This window comes from Dendrobium catenatum, unplaced genomic scaffold (assembly GCF_001605985.2).
Source record: "Dendrobium catenatum unplaced genomic scaffold, ASM160598v2 fragScaff_scaffold_1720, whole genome shotgun sequence".
NCBI classification, from domain to species: domain Eukaryota; kingdom Viridiplantae; phylum Streptophyta; class Magnoliopsida; order Asparagales; family Orchidaceae; genus Dendrobium; species Dendrobium catenatum.
In genome coordinates this window covers 779,352-801,430 of record NW_021320182.1, presented here as the reverse complement: position 1 = coordinate 801,430, position 22,079 = coordinate 779,352, and the positions used below count along the sequence as shown (strand labels likewise).

Below are 22,079 nucleotides of genomic sequence, written 5' to 3'. Positions count from 1 at the left end.
ATTATTATTGCTTTATTATTATTATACTATTATATTATTATATGGTATTATATATTATTATATATATTATCATATAATATTATTGTTATAATATATTTATTAATATATTTTTATATTTAATATCATCATATTTTATTACTATATATATAATATATATTATATTATTATCAATAATTTATATATATTATATTTTTTAAATTAGAGAAAATAAAGGATAGAGAGAAAAAAAAGAAATAGAAAGAGAGAGAGATGGAGAGATAGACGAGATAATGAAATTAGAGAGAAGTGAGAGGAGAACTGAGCAAAGGCAGTGATGAATGGCTATTCGATATGATTATACTATTCTCGATTTTGGTGGAAAGGTGGTCACATACACAATATGATGATGATTTAGCACAGTTTTTGATGCGACTACGTTAGTTGGTTATTGAGTACCAGCAGTTTTTTGGATGGTCAGCCCAGGGTTTGTGCTGCAGTGTCGGTATGGGAGTTTCGAGCAGTTGTTGTACATCATCAGAGCATTTGGCATAGGTCAGAGGGAAAGATCGAGTTGGACAAAGTTTGATTGTCGGAGGCAAAGCCACTAGAGTAGAGGAAGGAACTATTCGGTCTAGGTCATGCTTTAGAGCTAAGTTAAAATTGTTGTATGGTTATTTAAGGCTCATATAATTCAAATTTCCAAAAATAAATAGCAATGACATATCACATAAGAACTCATAAGTCATCAAAACTGTCATCACTAGGGGGTTCTTCATTTAAATCATTATTATGATGAATTGTCTCTCCCCTTCCTCTCCTATAAAGTCCAATGTTGGGCATTTACTTCAAGATTTATGTAAGTTTTAATATATATAGCGTGAGGCGTAAGCCTCATGCCAGTGAGGCGAGGCGGGACTCAAGGCGGGCCTCAACCAAGTTGAGGCGCAAGCCTCATAAAAAAAACTCGAGGCGTAAGCATCGAGGCTTTTTTTATTAGAATTGCGCAAAGGCGGGCCTCAAGGCGAGCCTCATATTGCTCAATTTTAAACCATGTTTAGGAGAGGAGAATGTGGAGCTAGAGTTGGTCGTGCAAGCTACTGTGGGAGAGAAGTGTCGTGAGGGAGTATGTGAGGGTAGGTGGCGGCTGAAGCTTTGTGAGGGAAATGAGGAATATGTGTTAGTGATATTAGGTTTAAGTTATTATGTTTTAATTTTATTCTAATCTCACTTTATTTTGAATTAATTAAATTTTTTATAAGAATAAAGGACAAGAGTTGACCTTGGTAGCTGTTTTACATCATCAGCTAGTATTTGTTCTGGTTTTTCTTGGTAGGTCAGATTAGGTTGCACTTCAACTTGATTTTTATGAACTATCTGATGCCCACTTTCTTAACACTAACACATGAAAGATGATGTAAATATCTGACATTTGATCTAACAAGGAGAGTCTATAAGCTAATTTTTCAATTCTTTGAATCACTTCAAACGGTACTATACACCTAGGACTCAATTTTTTGTTATTTTCAAATATGCGTACTCTTTTCGTCGAGTTGACTTTCAAATATATAAAATCGCCAACTTGGAATTTCACAAACTTATGTTTTGGATTAAAATATTTCTTTTATTTGTCCTTAGTTGTTTCTAATCTTTTTCTAATCAACCTGATATTCTCTGTAGCACTATCCACCAGCTCAGAATCTATCAATTTTTTTCTCATGTTTCAATCCAAGCCAACGACATTGTATACTTTCTTCCATATAAGGCTTCACATGGAGCCATACCAATACTTGGTGGCTGACTAAGGAACATACCTAGCAAGAGCTGTAAACTCTGTCTTGTGCTACATCACCGTCTTACTCCTTTGCACTAGTCTCAAGAACGACTTTTGCATTAGCTGCATAACAGACGACGATACAAACTAATTCCTCAAGGTCTCTATAAACTCCTCCCAAGAGATCTCCGTATTTGGTCTCCATTGAAATGTGTTCCACTGCTGGCCTATCCACATGCTGTTTGCCTCTCCTTCTAGCAGGAACACAACTAACTATACATTTCTGCCCTCAGACATTGCACCATATCAAATGACTTGTTGAGCCTCATTAGTCAATCTTTTGCTGCCTGAGGCTCACTGGTGCCTGAAATCGATGAAAGATTCAATCTAAGAAACAATTGAAGGTGTTTATCCACCTCCTCTCCTTTTAATCCCATCATCCTAGTTTGGGCATCACCTATAAGCTTGGCTACTAATCCTGTAAACTGCATCATTGAATCACATGTCATTGGCCTCACAGTACTCTGAACTGTAGTAGCATGATTACAACTTTGTGCATCAGTCGCTATTTGCTCCTGAGGGTTCATATTGTTGCAACACTTTTATCTAAATTAAGACCATTATAATTTAATAATACACTAAGCCCCCAATTCATTTATGTCAGACCCACTGATCATTTTCTATAAGTCTGGTTACTATTCAATTCTTGCAAACTATTGTTTTAATATCACTTTGTGATGCTCTAGGATCTAATGGAAGGATTGAAGATCTGTCCTTAGTTTCAACTCAACTCCAATGCAAATAAATCATAGCTAAATAAATACTCTAAACAGTAATAACATTCTAAAAATTTAATTTTCATTCTTAAAAATTCATACACTAATCCAGTTCACATCAATTCTATATATCAAAAGAATTATACTGGATTAGAAAATTCCTCAACTGTGCTAATTCAGACTTCCTTTATAAACCTATTTTAAATATCAATATCAATTTAAAACACTAATAACGATTTATTTAAACATTCAATAAATCAGTAAAGAAGGAATAAATCTCTGGCAGAACATAGTTTCTTTGGATCATTAGATTGTATTTGTTTCAAAATTATTACTTGTACTTTCATAGATAGCTTCCTTTAGAGATGTCAGAGAATATTATTTTCTACCATCAGAGTCTTACTTATACTTGTCTTTGTTATATTATTAGAATTTATATAGGAATTTCAGAGACTATTAAAACCAACTCAACTATCATTAGTATTGAATTTATTGAATCATCAAAGTATGTAGTGCATGAGTATAATGCATATGTCGCGACACATGTTTATAACTGTACTTCCACTTATAGCTTTCTTTATCTTTTCACACTTGCATACAACAAATAGGGTCTGAACAAAATATAGTAATTTCATACACTCGCATTCAGCAAGTTGGGTTATAATTATGTTAGACCGGTCCCTAGTGGACCTGCCCAACCCCAACCGGCCTCTTTGAAGAGGTCGGTTCTTTGCTACAGGAGGGGCTGCGGCATAAGGAGAGAGGAAGGAGTGGGGCCCACTAAGGATTCAAATTCAAAGGAATTGGATGCAAAGGAGGGACGACAAGGGCAAGGGAGTAATTTGGCTTTAAATAATTAAGTGTATGCTTTAAATATGGGAGGAGGGATTAAGGTTAGGGTTATGCATTATTTAGAGTTGTTTTCTTGGAGTCTTCTTGGTGTCTTGGGCTCTAGATCCAAAATCTAGAGATTGGGAGAGACGATCCTCCTCTTGAATTGAGGATCAATTGTATCATGCTTGGAGTTTGTTTTGCTTTGCTTCTATTAATGCAATCTATCGTCTTAAATTGATTTCCTCCAAATTTTCTTGTTTTTCTCGTTGTTTTGGCCAATTATTGCTAGGGTTGGTTGCGAACTCAAGTATTTTCTCTTGGATTACTTGCGAACTCAAGTATTTTCTATCAAATTGGTATCAGAGCAAGTTTTGAGATCGTTCGTGGGATGATTTTGGCGAATTTCAGCGGCTGATTTTTTGTCGGGAAATGAGAAAGTTGCTGTTTTTGTAATCCAAATCCAAAATTTTTGAATCTATAAAAATCCGAATATAGATTGAGGCCAAAAAAGTAGATGCATTAGAAAAAAGGCTTGAAGGAGAGATGAACTAAATCAAGACAATGGTGGAGGAAAGGATTTCCTCCATGGAAGTACAAGTAGCCAATTTTCGGGACATGATGAAGAAAATGTTGGAAGATGACGTGGAGATAGTGGAGGGAGAAAGAATGAAATCCTATATGGAGCCTTTCCAAAGGGAGGATAGATGAGGTAAGTATAGGGAAAGGCATGTGTATGGAGGGGCGGAGTAAAGATGTGTTGATTGGGAATGTCGGGAGGGACATTATGGTCGCCAAAGTGCTGAATTTGAAGGAAGGAGAGGTGAATTTGAAGGTGGTCTAGGTTATCACAGAGCAAGGGAAGACCAAAAAGGGGAGGGACAAGCACTTGGGAAAGGGGGAGTTATGTAGGAATAAGGGGAAACGGGGAAGATCAGAAGGTGAGGAAGCTGAAGATATCCATATTTGAAGGAGAAGATGCGTATGGGTGCATTTATAAGGTGGAAATGTACTTCACCGTCAATGGGCTAATGGAGGAGGAGAACCTGACAGCGGCAAGCTTGTGTTTGGAGGGAAAAGCGCTGTCATGGTACCAGTGGAGTGACTAGAGGAGACCCATCAGAAGCTGGGGAGAATTCAATGACTGCATAATATAACATTTCCAAACCGATCAGGGAGGATATTTTTATGAGTAGTTCTTTACTCTAGTGCAGGAGGGATCAATAGCAGACTATCGTGAGCAGTTTGAGCACTTGACCAGTAGGGTGGAGCGATTATCAGATACTGTATTGAAGGGGAACTTCATGAAGGTGTTGAAGGCAGAGATCTGAGCAGCAATGAAGGTTCTAATGCCTCATGATTTGGAGGAGGCCATGAAGTTGGCACAACTAGTTGAAAATTAGAGGAATCTAGATAGGGGAGCCAGGAGTAGCAGCACATGAGACACTTACAGGATGACGACCACCCATCTAGCACCTAAGGGTCCTGTAACATGAGGAATTTGGGAGACCATTAGGGAAAAGATAGGTAGAGGAGGGAGTGGAGGAAATTTCAAGAGACTGACAGAGAAGGGGATGTAGGAGAAGAGGGCAAAGTGATTGTGTTTCAGGTGTGAAGCGAAGTACACTCCAGGGCATAGGTGCAATGATCAAACTCTTCAGTTTCTCACCATCTATGATGAAGAGGAAACTGAGGGAGGTGAGGGTAGACCTGTCAATTTCGGGTCACGGGTCGAGTTTGGGTCGAACCCGGAATTGACCCGGCACTATTCGGGTTCGGGTCAACCCGACCCGTTTTCACAAACGGGTCAATTTTCTGGACCCGCACCTGACCCGCTTCAGTTTCGGGTCAACCCGACCCGACCTACTTCGGTTTGATTTTTTGAGTTCCCGCGCGGTGCATCGGCAGGCCTACAGCGGTGCAACGGCGGTGGCAACGGTGGCAGTGGTGCAGCGGCGATAGTGCTGGCGAGGCAGCGGGTCCTATGCAAGCGACGACGTGACACACGAGCGCTGAGCTATCACGCGTGACGCGACGCGAGCTGTCACGCGTGGCCGTGGGGCTGGATGCGGGGCCGCTGGGCAGCAGGGCAGACTCGAGCAAGCGGGGCAGCCGGGCACCAGGGCAGACTCGGGCAAGCGGGGCAGCCGGGGCAGGCAGGGCGCAGGGCAGCCGGGCAGACTCGGGCAGGGTCGATTTTTAGGGTCATTCCGAGTCATTCCCAGGTTGTCGGGTCAACCCGAACCTGACCTGATTTTGCAAACGGGTCGATTTTTCGGACCCGAACCTGACCCGCTTCGGGTTCAGGTCAACCCAACCCGAAATTTTCGGGTCGGGTCCAATATTGACAGGTCTAGGTGAGGGAGAGTTAGAGTAGGAGGAGGAGAAATTGGATTTGGATATGGCCGAGATCTCCCTGAACTAGGTGGTAGAATTTATTACGAATCATACCATGATGGTGAAGGGGGAGATAGAGGATAGGGAGGTGGTTATGCTGATTGATAGTGGAGCTACCCATAATTTCATTTCCACTTAGGTTGTCGATCAATTGGGAGTGAAATTGGTGGATACCGGGTGTTATGGGGTGATAATGGGTACGAGAAAGGTGGAGAAATGCCAAAGGATCTGTAGAAGAGTGCTACTGACTATCCAGGGGATTCAGGTGAGGGAAGATTTTCTTCCACTGGAGTTAAGGAGTACATATGTTATCTTGGGGATGAAGTGGCTGTAGATATTGGGAGATACCAAGGTTAATAGGGGAGCACTCACGATAGAGCTGATGGTGGATGGGAGGAAGGCTCACGATAGAGCTGATGGTGGATGGGAGGAAGGTGGTGATAAGAGGAGATGCTGGGTTATCCAAATTCATGGTTTCTTTTAAGATTATGGTGAGGAATATATAAGTAGTGGATGAAGGATTTTTGGTAGAGTTGCACAGTCTGGAGGGAGCTAGAGTGGAGGGAGGGGATATACCCTCTCCATAAAACCATTGTTTCAGCCACCTCAAGGATTGCCACCACTGAGGGAGTAGGAGCACCCCATCGCATTGTGGGAAGGTGTGTCACCCATCAGCGTCAGGCTCTACCGATATCCTCAATTTCAGAAGGACGAGATTGAGAAATTGATCTATGATATACTGGAGTCAGGGATCACCAGGCTAAGTGTGAGTCATTTCTCTAGTCTAGTCCTACTGGTCAAGAAGATTGTGTGGACTATAGAGCTTTGAATAAGGAGACAATGTCGGATAAGTTTCCAATTCCTGTGATTGAAGAGCTCTTGGATGAATTGAATGGGGCAGTAATGTTCTTCAAATTGGATTTAAAGTCTAGGTACCACCAGATTAGAATGATGGATGCAAACATCTCCAATATAGCTTTTAGGACACACGAGGGACATTATGAGTTTATGGTAATGTCATTTGGACTTTTCAACGCCCATGCTACTTTTTAGTCACTGATGAACAAGGTGTTCAGCATGGTTTAAAATTGCGCAATATGAGGCTCGCCTTGAGGCCCGCCTTTGCGCAATTCCAGTAAAAAATGCCTCGATGCTTACGTCTCGAGTTTTTTTTATGAGGCTTGCGCCTCAACTTGGTTGAGGCTCGCCTCGCCTCACTGGCATGAGGCTTATGCCTCACGCTATATATATTAAAACTTACATAAATCTTGAAGTAAATGCCCGACATTGAACTCTATAGAAGAGGTGGAAGGGGAGAGTGCAGTTCACCATAATAATGATTCAAATAAAGAACCCCTTAGTGATAACAATGCTGATGACTTATGAGTTCTTATGTGATATGTCACTGCTATTATTTTTGGAAATTTGAATTATATGTTAATGAAAAGAATAATGGGATTTGGAAAAGATAGAATTTTGAGTTGAACTATATTTCATGTTGTCTTATTATTGAGATATTTTGATTTCACTTCATATCTTATATTTTTTTTTAAGTTTTATATTATTCATTAATTAATATATAAAAATTTATCATCTTATATTTACACAATCTTTTGATTTTGAGGCTTACGCCTCAAAACGCCTTGAGGCTTACGCCTCGCCTCACGAATGAAAAATGCCTCAATACCCGAATATGCAATTTTAAACATTGGTGTTCAGACAGTACCTCCAGAAGTTTGTTTTTGTATTTTTTTTTATGACATATTGGTGTACAGTAAAATTGAGGAGCATAGGGAGCACTTGAAGATGGTCTTGGGAGTTCTACAGGAACATCAGTTGAGGGTCAACCTGAAGAAGTGTTGTTTAGCCCAGACTAGTGTGGAGTATTTGGGACATATTGTATCCAAATAAGGGGTGGCAGCGGATCAATCCAAGATTGAGGTTATGTTGAGGTGGCCCGTACCTAAGAATATGAAGGAGTTGAGGGGATTCTTAAGATTGACGGGGTACTACATGAGGTTTGTGAAAGGATACAATACTATAGCATGGCCACTAATAGAGTAGCTGAAGAAAGATGGATTCTTATGGGAAGAGGTGGCTACAAACATTTGAGAGACTAAAGAAGACTATGACTACTGTACCAATTTTAGCTCTACCAGACTTCACTCAGGCTTTCATAGTGGAGACGGATGCTTCCGGATACAGACTGGGGGCAGTACTTATGCAAAATCACCGACCTATTGCCTACTTCAGTCAGGTGTTGACATCCAGAGCCAGGTTCAAATCAGTCTATGAGAGGGAATTGATGGCCATCATCTTAGCCATCCAGAAGTGGCGACCATACCTGTTAGGTAGGCACTTCATTATTAGAATCGATCAGAGGAGCTTGAAGTACTTGTTGGAGCAACAGATGATGACCGAGGAGCATCAGACGTGGCTGTCCAAATTGTTCGTATATGATTTCGAAATACAATATAGGCTATGAGTTGAGAACAAGGCAGCAGATGCCTTGTCCAAGTGTATGGGGGAGCTATAAACAGTGGCAGTATCGATTCTTTTGATGCTAGATTGGGAGGCCATCAGGGAGGAGAGCGCCAGTGATGAGGAGTTGGGAAAGATTAAACTTTGTCGACCCTATCAACTTGCTGATAGGGGATCGAGTTTCGTAGGCTTTGTGCTTTTATTAGTGAATTCATATTGTTATAGGCCTTGAAGGCCTAATATGAATGTATTAAAACAAATATATCGGTTGTCATAACCATGTATTTGTTTGATGGTTTGAACCCTGTCAACTCCTATTGATTCGTATAGAAAGATCGGTTCGAACTTGAATTCACTTATTAACCTGCGCAGCATCCTTAGACGTCACATGTGTACCAATAACACGCTCGCCGGGGCTCATGCAGGTGTTTAGGGGGCATTTTATAATTGATTGTTGAACCTTGTTGACTCCTATTTACTTGTTTAGGAGGATCAGGTTCAAATTTATTGACCCGCGCAGTATCCCTAGACATCACATGTGTACCAATAACATGCTCGTCGGGGCCCATGCGGGTTCTTGATTGTGTTCCCCCCTTTTTAGTGTACATATGTGTGTACAAACTACAGTGCATGTGCAGGGGTACTTTAAAATATTTGTAAATGTCTTCTATTTGCTTGCAAGGATGTTCTAGATATGGTGGCGTGACATTGTAGATTGTAGACACCTTCTGCCTGCTTGTATGAAGGTTGCAGGTCCGGGACATTACATTGTAGATTGTAGACGTCTTCTATCTGCTTATACGAATGCTACAGATCTGGTGGCGTATTGTAGCAGCTTATGGACTAGATTGTTCGCTATTTATACAGGTAGATTTTCGTGCACTACTTACATGATTTATGCAGGTAGATTTTAGTGCACTAACTAATCTCCTGCTTTATATTTGTTGATGCTTGCATTTGTTGTAATTGTTTCATATTTTCTTGCAGATGGTGTATTTTGTGTACAACGAATTTCCTGCAGTGACTCGTAAGAGCTTGCACTTATTGAAGGTCTTCTATATATTTTTTTGTCGTCATTCATAGATGGACTAATGAATACATGAAATGTCATCTACATTTGTTTGTAGATTCCCATATATATTGTTGATCTTTGTCCCCCGTCATTATCTGCCTTCAAGTTGATTGATGATCTATTACATTCATTTACATCTTCATTAGTAGCTCCTTTTGTAGATTTACAACACTTATGAGTCTTTCTTCATGGATTAACACCTTCATTGTGCATTCTGCATGATCGACACTTTTATGAGCTATCCACTACGTGCATTATGGCTCATTGGTTATTTGATACATGTGCTTGCAATTTAACCTCGTAGAGAGGTTGTTATATCCTCATGTATTGTTTGTAAATGTATCACTACATTCATAACTCATTCAATACTATCATCTATTGGAGCTCTTGTACGATAACCATTGAGTTAAAATGATGATTCTTATTGATTATTGCTTGGAGACAAGTCATGTTTGATTTTGTGAATGATATCGTAGGATCTAATAGCCCCCATATCATAACTTCACAATTTTCTTTTTATTTGCAACCAAATCCCCACTTGCGAGTTCTTGACCTTCAAAGTTGATTTATAGCAAGTGTAAGAAATTTGATATTATCCTCAATGTCTTTATTCTAATCTACATGACTCTCACAAGTCATGACTCTCACAAGTCATGACTCTCACAAGTGTAAGGATATATTTAAATGATCAAAGGGGCTACTTGTTTGAAGATCTTTGCATTGTTGCTAGTTGGCATTTACATGAGGACTCTTGATCTTTATGGGTATGATGCAGGACTACGTAAATGAAATGCACTTTAACTCATATGGATTTTGCACAACTTATGATTAGAATAATTCTAGAACAAAACCACTAGCAAAATCAAACAATGAATCAAAACAATTAGTGGTTGTCCGCTTAGGCTAAATCACATGGTGAGAGCTTTGAAAACTTTCAAAATAAATAGGAAAACAACACAATGAATAGTAGTAGCTTTCAAAATAATTCCTAGTCTAACAATGAGAATTAGATAGCATAGAGGTGCACTCAAATCCTACGTTTACTAAGCTTAAGCAAGAGCAATGCGAAGGAGTCCGTCGTGACTGCAATTAAATCAAGAGGAGTTAGACTAAAAGGAATAAGATGCAAGTAGGGAGAAAAACCTTCATCAAGGGGTAGTGGAGATCCTCCACTCAATGCCTTCGAAGTGTTCGTCAATAGCCTCTACCAAATAGATCAACGTACGCTCTAAGTAATCCTTGACGGTGAGATCAACCCTTGGGTTCACGTCGAAGAAAGTAGATTGTAGGATGTCGACGAAGCCATCTTCGTCCCAAGTTATGTCGTAGTCAGTTTACGGATCCGCCATTCATAGATGATTGAAAGTAGAATCTCCTCAGCCCTTGATACACCTCTCGAATGGTAGCAAAGAGAAAGAAGTTTCTCTTGCAAGTGGAGAGAGGTTAAGTCCCAAGTCTCCTTTCAAAATTCTGAAAAGAATTTCAGATTTTGGAGCTGAAATATGAGAAGAATTTCAAATTTCTATGCTTGGGAGCAAGGGGAATTGGAAGGCAAACTTGATTGAGAATGATCAAAGGAAGAGAGAAGGCAAGAGGGGGGCGGCGGCAAGGGGGGTGAGGAAGGGTTTGATTTAATTCCATAAGGGGAGATTTCTTTTTAGAAAGAAATTAAATCAAGGGGCATGAGAATTTCGGCCAAGGAAGAAAAATAGGGGATTTGGAATTATTTCCTAAAGGGGAGGATGGGGTTTTAGGAAAAATTAAAAGAATTAATTGAGATAGGGACAAGGGCGGCCGGCGGCATTCAAGGGGAGAAGGGAGGGGATTTAGGGAGTTAATGAAGCTTCCTAATTTAAATTCATGAGATAGGAAAGTTTTAATCAAATCCTCTCTCATTCAAAATTCAAATAGGAGTGCATAAAAGAACTTTCCTAAAATAGAATTAGTAAATTAGGAAAGTTTTTGAATTTCAAATCAATTGAATTTGAATTTCAAATTCATCCAAATTTGACCAAACCTAAATCAGGAAACTTCTAGGAGATGATGAAGTGGAGGTGGCCGACAACTTTGGAGTAGTGGCCGACAGCTTTATGGGGGTTAGGTGGAAAATTAGCCGCGGGGTTAGGTGGGGGAGGGAGTTCGGCTAGGTGGAGGGGAAAGGAAATCTGGCGGCTTTGTGAAGGGGGATGGGAGGATGAAGAAAGAAAAGATATGAGTACGGAACCACGAACTCGACTTATCTAGGTTGGTGGGTATTGCACGATTTCCCTCTCCTAGGGAACTCTCTCCATTAGAACTCTCAAGCTCTCTCAATACTCATGCGAGAAGAAATTTTAATAAGCGATCATTCCTTAATCAATAAGATGAAAGAAGAGGCTTATAAATAGCCGGGTACAATGACTCAATGAAAATAAAAGACACTCTTGCCCTTTGGGCTTACATATGATGCTTCCCATTAAAGGGGTACAAATAGAAAACATAAAGAAACTTAATAAATAAAATGTATGAATAATAAAATAACACAAATGACTCAAAAATACAAAGACTCGATCGTGGTTGTAGATCGGCAGCCACGTCTCTGATAAACCTTCCACGATTTGATGTCCTCATCATTCTCCCGGGGTGGGAGAAAACTCGACTCCGTCGAGTAAGTATCTCTGGCGCTCTCATAGATCTCTAGTGCATCCAGGTCAATCTGCTGCAACTCCTCGCGATCTAGCCACGTATCCTTTGACTCGGGCTTTCCTTTCCACCTGATCAAATACCTCCTTCGTGCTCCTCTTGTGGATATGATCTCATCACTTAAGACTGTCTCCACTTGCTCTGCCATGGGAAATTTGGGAATATCTAGTAGTGGAGGTAGGTTTGGGATCTCACAAGGTGGGTTCACACAAGGCTGTTTTAATAGTGGATTTGGTGGGTTAAAATCAGGACCTTCATGTGCCACTAAGTCTTTTATATTAAAAGAGGGATTGATATTGAACTCTGCAGGCAGATCTACTACATAGGCATTGTCGTTAATTTTCTTAAGTATTTTGAAAGGTCTAGCACTCTTTGCATGCAATTTCTTAACTGTTCCCGATGGGAATCGTTCTGGACGAATCTGTACCATCACGGGGTCACCAACCTCAAAAGTTTTAAAACATCGTTTCAAATATGTATGTAATTTATATTCATGATTATTCCTTTCAATTTGTTGTGCAATATTCTTATGAAGTTCATGCAAATGAGATGCAAATGCTGGGTGCAGACTTAGAAATTCTATACCTAGAGCTCATGGGTATCAGATCTAACGGTTGCCTAGGTTTGAACCCGTATACAATTTCAGAAGGACTAAGATCCGTGGTTCGGTTAATGGAATTATTATAAGCAAACTCACCAGTAGGTAGAATGGAATCTCAATCTCTAATGTGCTCACTAACCAGGGACCGCAATAAATTACCGAGACTCCTATTAACTACCTCGGTCTGACCATCCGTCTATGGGTGAAAGGAAGTGAAAAATTGAAGTTTGGTGCCAATTTTCATCCACAGGGTTTTCCAAAAATAGCTAATAAACTTCACATCTCTATCCGAAACAATGGTTTTGGGTAAACCATGTAAACGGACGACCTTATTGAAGTATAACTTCGCAATATGAGAGGTATCAGATGTTTTAGAACATGGAATGAAATGTGCCATTTTGGAGAACCGATCAATTACTACACAAATGGCATCGTGCCTACGGAGTGTCTTAGGCAGGCCTAAGATAAAGTCCATACTAACATCCTGCCAATGTTAACTGGGGTTAGGTAGGGGAGTGTAAAGACTAGTGTTCTGCTTACGTTGCTTGGCCAGTTGGCAGGTGTGACACCGACTGGCCAGCCGACCAACATCTCTCTTCAGGCTGGGCCAAAAGAAACGGTACTCCACGGCTTCGATAGTCTTGTCCCGACTGAAGTGCCCTACGAGGCCTCTGGCGTGGAGTTCCCAGACTAGAAATTCCCTAAGGGAGGTGCTCGGAATGCAAAGCCTATGGGCTTTGAAAAGATAACTATCCTCCAATAGGAAATCATCCACAAAGCGCGTGCTGTCTGTGGACAAGAGAGTGTAGGTCTCCTTGAAGTCGGGGCATTCCAAATAATCCCTCTTTATTTGGTCAAATCCCACAAATTCTGCTCTCATTTCAGTGGCGGTCATCATACGACGACTGAGAGCATCGACAGCTTTATTTACTCCTGCCTTATGTCTAAGGGTGTACGTGTATTCCTGAAGAAACTCAACCCATCGAACATGGCGTGCATTCAACTTCTTTTGGGAGTTGATATAACGTTGAGCTTCGTGATCCGAGAAAATAACGAACTCTTGCGGGAGCAAGTAGTGTCGCCAATAGCGAAGAGATTGGATCATGGCGTAGAACTCTTTGTCATACGTGGAATAACGCTGCCGATTATCGTTCAACTTTTCACTGAAGTAAGCGACTGGGTGACCTTCTTGGGAGAGGACTCCTCCAATTCCGACCCCCGAAGAGTCGCAAGTCACTTCAAAGACTTTGGAGAAATCAGGAAGTCGCATCATTGGGGCTTCCACCATCTTTTGTTTGATCTCATCAAAAGCTCGGGTGGCAGCCGGGGTCTAGTGGAAATCACCCTTCTTCAGACAATCAGTGATATAATAAACAATAATACTGAAGTTCCGTATGAATCTCCTATAGAAGATGGCTAATCCATGGAAGCTGCGTACTTCCTGGATAGTTTGAGGGATAGGCCACTCTTCAATGGCCCTCACCTTCTCGGGGTCTGCGGAAACCCCTTGGGCTGAAACGATGAAGCCCAGGAAAATGATGCGATCTACTAGGAAGGTGCATTTCTTGGGATTGGCATATAATTGATCCTTAAGACCTCACAAACTAGCCCTAAGTGATCTAAGTGATGACTAATGGAATGACTGTATATAAGAATATCGTCAAAGTAGACGACGACAAACTTTCCCATAAAAGGACGTAGCACTTGAGTCATGATTCACATAAATGTGCTAGGGGCGTTACTGAGCCCAAAAGGCATGACTAATCACTCATAGAGACCATCCTTGATCTTGAAGGCAGATTTCCACTCATCACCGGGTCGAATCCGGATCTGGTGGTATCCACTTTTGAGATCAATTTTGGAGAATAGCGTGGCACACGTCATCATATCGAGCATGTCATCGAGCCTCGGAATAGGAAATCAATATTTGACGGTGGTGTTGTTGATAGCACGACTATCAACACACATTCTCCAAGATCCATCATTCTTCGGTGTGAGAAGGGCCGGCACCGCGCATGGACTAAGACTTTCCTTAATGAAGCCTCGCTGTAGTAACTCGTCAACCTGCTTCTTAAGCTCAGCATGTTCCGTGGGGTTCATGCGATAATGTCGCAGGTTTGGGAGGGAGGCTCCAGGGACGAAGTCTATAGCATGCTGAATGTCTCTAAGTGGAGGTAACTGATCTGGAAGATCATTGGGAAAGACATGAGCATACTATCCTAAAATAGGTTGCACCTCCTGAGAAATGGGCTTGTCAGATTTAGTGGGAATCTCACGGCCTACTAAGGCATAAAGAGGGGTGCCTTGAGCAATCTCAGCAGTCAGGACCTTGGCGGTGATAAGGTTCACACCTTTCTTAGATTTGACTGGGTTGGATTTCATGGCATCCGTAACCCGGGGCTGCGATGGCAAAAGCTTAATCTTTTTGCCAGCATGTTCAAACACGCAGGTGTTCGAACGCCCAAAAATGTGGACATCGTTATCGTAGATCCAAGGACGACCTAGCAAGATTTGTCCAACATTCATAGTCAACACATCGCACCAGACATGCTCCTTATAAGTGGCAAAGGAGATGGGCACGTGGCTTCATTCCCTCACCTCCAAGGCAGTGGAGTTGACCTAAGCTACTTTATACGGGTCGGGGTGACGAACGGCAGACAGACCTAACTGGGATACCATGCTGGAGGAAACAACATTTATGCAGCTACCACTATCCACTATGACATTGCAGTTCTTGTCTTTGATCTTGGTTTAGGTATGAAAATTCGAGATCCTACGCCAGTCATTCTTGGGTGTCGGATGGGATAGCACGCATCTCACCACGCAGATAGGGGAGGTATCCAATTTCTGAAGGCAATAGAGGACCGCAATGTCGTCGTCCTCCTCGAAGTATTCGCCTTCTTCCTCAACTTGGTGGATCTGATCAACCTCGGGTTCGAGATCGTCCTCGGCAGTTTCCTCGATGATCGAGACTTTATAAGGGCTGGAGCACTGAGAAGCGATATGCCCATACCCCTGGCATCGAAAGCACTTGGTCTTGGGATTGGATCGAGGGGCATCCGAGGTGGGAGGTTTACTTCTGAATTAAGATCTAGGTGCATGTGGATCCGTGGGTGGTCGGGTCGTGCTCCCAGGAGTGGGTCGAGAAGCAGGAGTGTGTGGGGTGGAACTACCGGCTGATCTGTAGGAGGGTCTAGAATCATGTGAACGACTCAGGTGCTGAGAACGGATCTCCTCTAGATCAAGCACTAGGTTGTAGGCATTCTCCAGTGTAGTGACGTTCCGAGCAAACAACTCAGTACGTAGATCCTCACGCAACCTGGTATGAAACATAGATAGGATATGCGCGGGGGTCGTAGAGGTCTCCCCTTTGCAGCGAATCAACAAGTCATCAAACTAGGCGATGTACTCTTTCACTGGTTTGTTGCCTTGGGTCATCCTATTCCACCTATCCAATAGGCGGGGGAAGTACGACGAAGGCAAGTACTTCTGTTTGAGTTCCCGCTTCATGGACGACCAGTCTACAATCGGGTAGTCATTCCTAGCTTCTATAAGACTCTCTAAGTTCTCCCAAAACTGACTCGCCCTAACTGTCCATACCTTTGATCCAGTCCAGGAAGAGCTGGGGATCAAGGGTGCCATCAAAGGTAGGAGCATCAACCTTAATGTCCTTCATAAGTGGTGCATCGGGATCGTGGCCGTGGTAGGTAGCTTGATGATTGGCACGGTGATGCCTCTCATCCAAATCTGGATCATGATGTGGATCATGTCCATGGTAGGGAGCTCGATGATTGGCCCGATGTGGCCTCTCATCCGGGTAGGTCTCATCCCCATACATAGAAGGTGGTCTAGATGAGGTATAGGGAGTAGGGTGGTCTCTAGCTCGCTCAAGTGTGTTAAATCTCTCGGTGGTGTTCCTACAAAGCTCAGTTAGATCCGACTGGTTTTCCTTGAGTTTCTGGCTAATAGTGTTCATTTGGCCTACCAACAAGTCTAAGATCCTTCCTAGTTGTTCCAGGTCCATTTGGAAGTTACTACGGGACTCCTAACAAGGCTAGGGTGTAAAGGGCAGCAAGTTTAAGATGAAACACTCACAAATATGATGCAAAATGATAGGGAAAATAAACGGGGCAGCAACTTAACAGTTCTCTAAATGCTAAAATGCAAAGGTACGATGCAAAAAATTAAAAACTAACAGGAATCCTAAGTCATGCAAGAGCATACCATGCTCTGATACCAGATGATGCAGAACTACGTAAATGAAGTGTACTTTAACTAATGGATTTTGCACAACTTATGATTAGAATAATTCTAGAACAAAAACACTAGCAAAATCAAACAATGAATCAAAACAATTAGTGGTTATCCGCTTAGGCTAAATCACATGGTGAGAGATTTGAAAACTTCCTAAATAAACAGGAAAACAACACAACGAATAGTAGTATCTTTGAAAATAATCTCTAGTCTAACAATGAGAATTAGATAGCATAGAGGTGCACTCAAATCCTACGTTTACTAAGCTTAAGCAAGAGCAATGCGAAGGAGTTCGTCGTGACTGCAATCAAATCAAGAGGAGTTAGTCTAAAAGGAATAAGAAGATGCAAGTAGGGAGAAAAACCTTCGTCAAGGGGTAGTGGAGATCCTCCACTCAATGCATTCGAAGTGTTCGTCAATAGCCTCTATCAAATAGATCAACGTACGCTCCAAGTAATCCTCGACGGTGAGATCAACCCTTGGGTTCACGTCGAAGAAAGTAGATTGTAGGATGTCGACGAAGCCGAATTTGTCCCAAGTTATGTCATAGTCAGTTTTCGGATCCGCCATTCATGGATGATTGAAAGTAGAATCTCCTTAGCCCTTGATACACCTCTCGAATGGTAGCAAAGAGAAAGAAGTTTCTCTTGCAAGTAGAGAGAGGTTAAGTCCTAAGTCTCCTTTCAAAATTCTGAAAAGAATTTCAGATTTTGGAGCTGAAATATGAGAAGAATTTCAGATTTCTATGCTTGGGAGTAAGGGGAATTGGAAGGAGAACTTGGAACAAGTAGATGGAGGGAGTTTGAATTTTCTCCTTCCTAAGTATTCTCTTGATTGAGAATGATAAAAGGAAGAGAGAAGGCAAGAGGGGGGTGGCGACAAAGGGGGTGAGGAAGGGTTTGATTTAATTCCATAAGGGGAGATTTCTGTTTAGAAAGAAATTAAATCAAGGGGCATGAGAATTTTGGCCAAGGAAGAAAAATAGGGGATTTGGAATTATTTCCTAAAGGGGAGGATGGGGTTTTAGGAAATAATTAAAAGAATTAATTGAGATAGGGACAAGGGGGGCCGGCGGCATCCAAGGGGAGAAGGGAGGGGATTTAGGGAGTTAATGAAGCTTCCTAATTTAAATTCATGAGATAGGAAAGTTTTAATCAAATCCTCTCTCATTCAAAATTCAAATAGGAGTGCATGAAAGAACTTTCCTAAAATAGAATTAGTAAATTAGAAAAGTTTTTGAATTTCAAATCAATTGAATTTGAATTTCAAATTCATCCAAATTTGACCAATCCTAAATTAGGAAACTTCTAGGAGATGATGAAGTGGAGGTGGCCGGCGGCTTTGGAGTAGTGGCCGGTGGCTTTAATGGGTTGGGTGGAAAATTGGCCGTGGGGTTAGGAGGTGGGGGAGGGAGTTCGGCTAGGTGGAGGGGAAAGGAAATCCGGCGGCTTTGTGAAGGGGGATGGGAGGATGAAGAAAGAAAAGATATGAGTACAGAACCACGAACCCGACTTATCTAGGTTGGTTGGTATTGCACGATCTCCCTCTCCTAGGGAACTCTCTCCATTAGAACTCTCAAGCTCTCTCAGTACTCATGCGTGAAGAAATTTTAATAAGCAATCATTCCTTAATCAATAAGATAAAAGAAGAGACTTATAAATAGCCGGGTACAATGACTCAATGAAAATAAAAGACACTCTTGCCCTTTGGGCTTACATACGACGCTTCCCATTAAAGGGGTACAAATGGAAAACATAAAGACGCTTAATAAATAAAATGCATGAATGATAAAATAACACAAATGACTCAAAAATATAAAGACTCGATCGTGGCCGTAGATCGGCGGCCACGTCTCTGATAAACCTTCCACGATCTGATGTCCCAATCAGGGAAACTTCATGTCATTGATCGTTGTCATTTGTTTGAGCCTAGTGTTTATTTACACTTGAGTAACATTGACTGTGTGCGAGCTTCTGTATTCATCACAAAATTCCTTCTTCATACAAGTGCACTATTGTCTAAAGTCATCAAGTCCTTTATCAATTGTTCAAGTCATTTGAGTTTGAATGTTCAATGTCAAGTCCACTGTGGTTCTTGTCAAATTCAGGTTTGAGCTCAGTTCAAATCAAATATGCTCCACTATCAAGTTTGAGTACACTATAGTTTCTTTGAGTTCAAAATTTGCTTGATTGTTCAAATCAAATTGTGCACAAATTTGTTTAAGCCTTTTATCATTTGAATTCAGATGCTTATGTTCATTCGGGTTTGAGTCTAAAAGTTTTATATTATTCAGATCAAGTTAAGGTTAGTATTCAACATCACTTAAGTTCAAGCTCATGTTCTAACTCAAGTCCAATATGAGTTCAAATTCAAGTGTAATCTTCTTATGTTCAAAAGTCCACCAATTTGGTATGCAAGTTCAAATCTAAGTCCCCTGCTTTCCATGTGTGTTCAAATTTGAGTTCAATTCAAGTTTCAACGTTGTTCCAAGTCCAAGTGTTCAAATAGCAAGCTCAAGTCCTTATTCAAATTATTCAAGTTAAGTCCCTCTCACTTAGTTCAAACCAAGTTCATAAGTCTCAAGTGACCTTATTCAATTCAAGTTCAAATGAATGTCCACAAGTCCTCTGGTTGAGTTTAAGTATCAAACTCAAGTTCACTTGAGTTCAGGTTCATTTGTATTTAAGTTTAAGTTCAAATTAAGTGCATTTAATGTTTCTTCAATTTACAAGTCTAAGTCCAAATAATGTCCCACAATCCAAGTCCTTGTCCTTTCTTGGACAAAATTTCGACAGCCTCCCCGTGTCTCCCCTGTTTAGTGAAAAAACCAAGAGACAGGCTTTCCCTCGACGGTACGTGAGCGCTTCAAGTAGGTGCCAAAATGACAACGTAGGGGGTTTACCGACCCGTCGCAAGCCACGAGAGGAAGATTTTTTAAGGTTAAAAAAGAAAGAGAAAAATATACCTTTCCACATGGCAGCGGCGGTGACGGCGATAGAAAGTACAAAACCATTTCATTTTTTTCCTTTTTTTTTGAAATAATAATAATTATAACTAATAATAATAATTTATTATTATTATAACTAATAATAATAACATATATATTATTATAGTTATAATAAATGATAAACTAAATTATCAATTATATCAATAATTAGTTAATCACTAATCAATTCTACAAAAATGACAGTAGTATTACCTATTATTTGGATTTTAGGTTAAGTTGAGTGGTGGCTGGTTTGAGTTTTGAAATGGGTTTAGATGGGTTGGTTTGGCTCAGACGTGAAGAGGAGTTAGATTAGGTCAGGTTAATGGGGTCGGCGGGTTTCAATAGAGGAATGGGTTCTTCTTGCAATTGATAGAGGAAGACGTGTTCGAAGCTTGCGAATAGAAGCAGGAGAGGCTTCGACTGGGGCATCGGCTTGAAGAGATTGGCCGGGTAGGAGCTCTCTCTCTCTCTCTCTCTCTCTCTCTCTCTCTCTCTCTTCTCTCTCTTTCTTCTCTCTCTTTTTTTCTTCTCTCTCTATTTCTCTCCGGCCAAAGGGATTGGGTCTTGGTCGCAGCAGGTCAGAGAGGGAGTGGCAAGGTGGGAGCTTGGGGCTGGCTTCGGCTTAGAGAAAGCAGGAGTTGGAGCTTCAGTTTGGAGTGGAACCAGTGTTGGGGTGGAGGTGAGGGCTTGGAAGCTTGCGGTATGGAGGGAGGAAGAAGGGAGCTGAGGGTTTTGGTCGTGAGGGAGATTGCGAATGGGAAGGGGCTCGTGCGTGGGAGAGACGAAGAAGAAGAGGTCGGGTAAGGGGATTTGGAGCGGCTGTGGAGCTTTTGCGTGTGTCCCAGCCGAATGCCTCCTCTGCTCTTCTTCTTATAATGAGAGTGGAGGCACACGATATGAGCAGAACTCCTTGAGAAGATGTGAGACGGGACATTTCGGCGCCGAATCGCAGCGGATAAGGCACTGTAGCAGGATATCTGGCTGGATACGGGATGGGTCGTCAGGTACAATGATTTTGCATATATTTTTTTATTTATTTTGCTCGTTTTAGTTTGGCTGTGACTTTAGAGGTCAACATATGTTAAGAAAGGTAGAGGCAGATTTAAAAAGACTTGTTAGAAAACATTAGGAATGACCTTTTTGTATTAGATTTAAACGAAAATTTGACTTTTAATAAGATACAAAAGGCTTGATATTGTTGTTGTTGTTGTTGTTGTCCTTCTCATTCTTATCTTATTCGAAGTAAATGTAACAATATTGCTGTTGAGTAGTAGTTAGGCGTTACCTCTAATCGTTGTGTTCAGTTAACCAGTCTTTAACCATGGTAGATGATATGAAATAGCAGGTTAAATAACTTTATTTTACTTTGAGCTGCGTAGCTTTTATGATATTTCTACTAGATTGTTCTAAATAAAGTCCCCCCCTTATGAACCCATTTTTTTTTATGTTTTCTATGCGCCCATTAAGGGGGAACCCAAAGAAATTAGTGAGCTTACTAAGCCAACTAAATCAAAGAATCCTTTCTATGAAATTTCAATGCAAATCTTCGTAGCTTTTATATATAAATTTCAATGCAGATCTGAAGGGCAATCCCACCTACTCTGAATGCTGTGTTTGTATTATTGAGCAGGAACCAAATTTTTTGTGGTTTGTGAACCTGGAGCTCAGCATATGGAAGGACTCCTAAAGGTTATTTATGAGCTATACACTGATTTCGTGCTGAAGAATCCTTTCTATGAAATGGAAATGCCTATCCGATGTGAGCTTTTCGACATCCATCTTTCTCAAGCTATTCAGAAAGATCGTGTTGTTTTGCTTGGTAGATGAACACAAATCATTTTTTTGTTTTGTAATCTTTTGGTTCAAACATAAAGTTCTTTGTATGGATTAATCTGTTCTCTTTTAGTAATCTTGATGGTGGATTGATTTGACTGAAACATTTTTTTTTAAAGCTATGATTATTCGAATTTTAAAGAAGAATATCTTCTAACCGAAATCTAAGCTGAAATTTATTATACTATTCTATATCATAAAAAATGCATTGAGGATAGTTTTGACTCTTAACAAATATTTTATTGTCATTTTTCTTATTAAAATATATCTTAAAATTATTTAAAACATGTATAATTTATGATTAATTAATTTAAATTTATATTACTTTTTTTTTTTTAATTTCTAAACAAAAGATGAGTCTGAAGTACTCTAAAATAGAATGAGGACAATCAGGTTTCTATTGAGATATCTTG

General features: G+C 40.8%; 1 protein-coding gene across 1 annotated transcript in view; it reads left to right on the top strand.

The window, feature by feature from the left end:
• Positions 1–21,770, top strand: part of LOC110097919 (trafficking protein particle complex subunit 4) — a 26,567-nt gene extending 4,797 nt beyond the window's left edge. Inside the window, exon 3 of the mRNA XM_020824575.2 lies at positions 21,464–21,770. Coding sequence (XP_020680234.1) covers positions 21,464–21,660 — 197 coding nt within the window. The 3' untranslated portion in view covers positions 21,661–21,770. The remainder of the gene's footprint in view (positions 1–21,463) is intronic.
• The last annotated feature ends 309 nt before the right edge of the window (positions 21,771–22,079 follow it).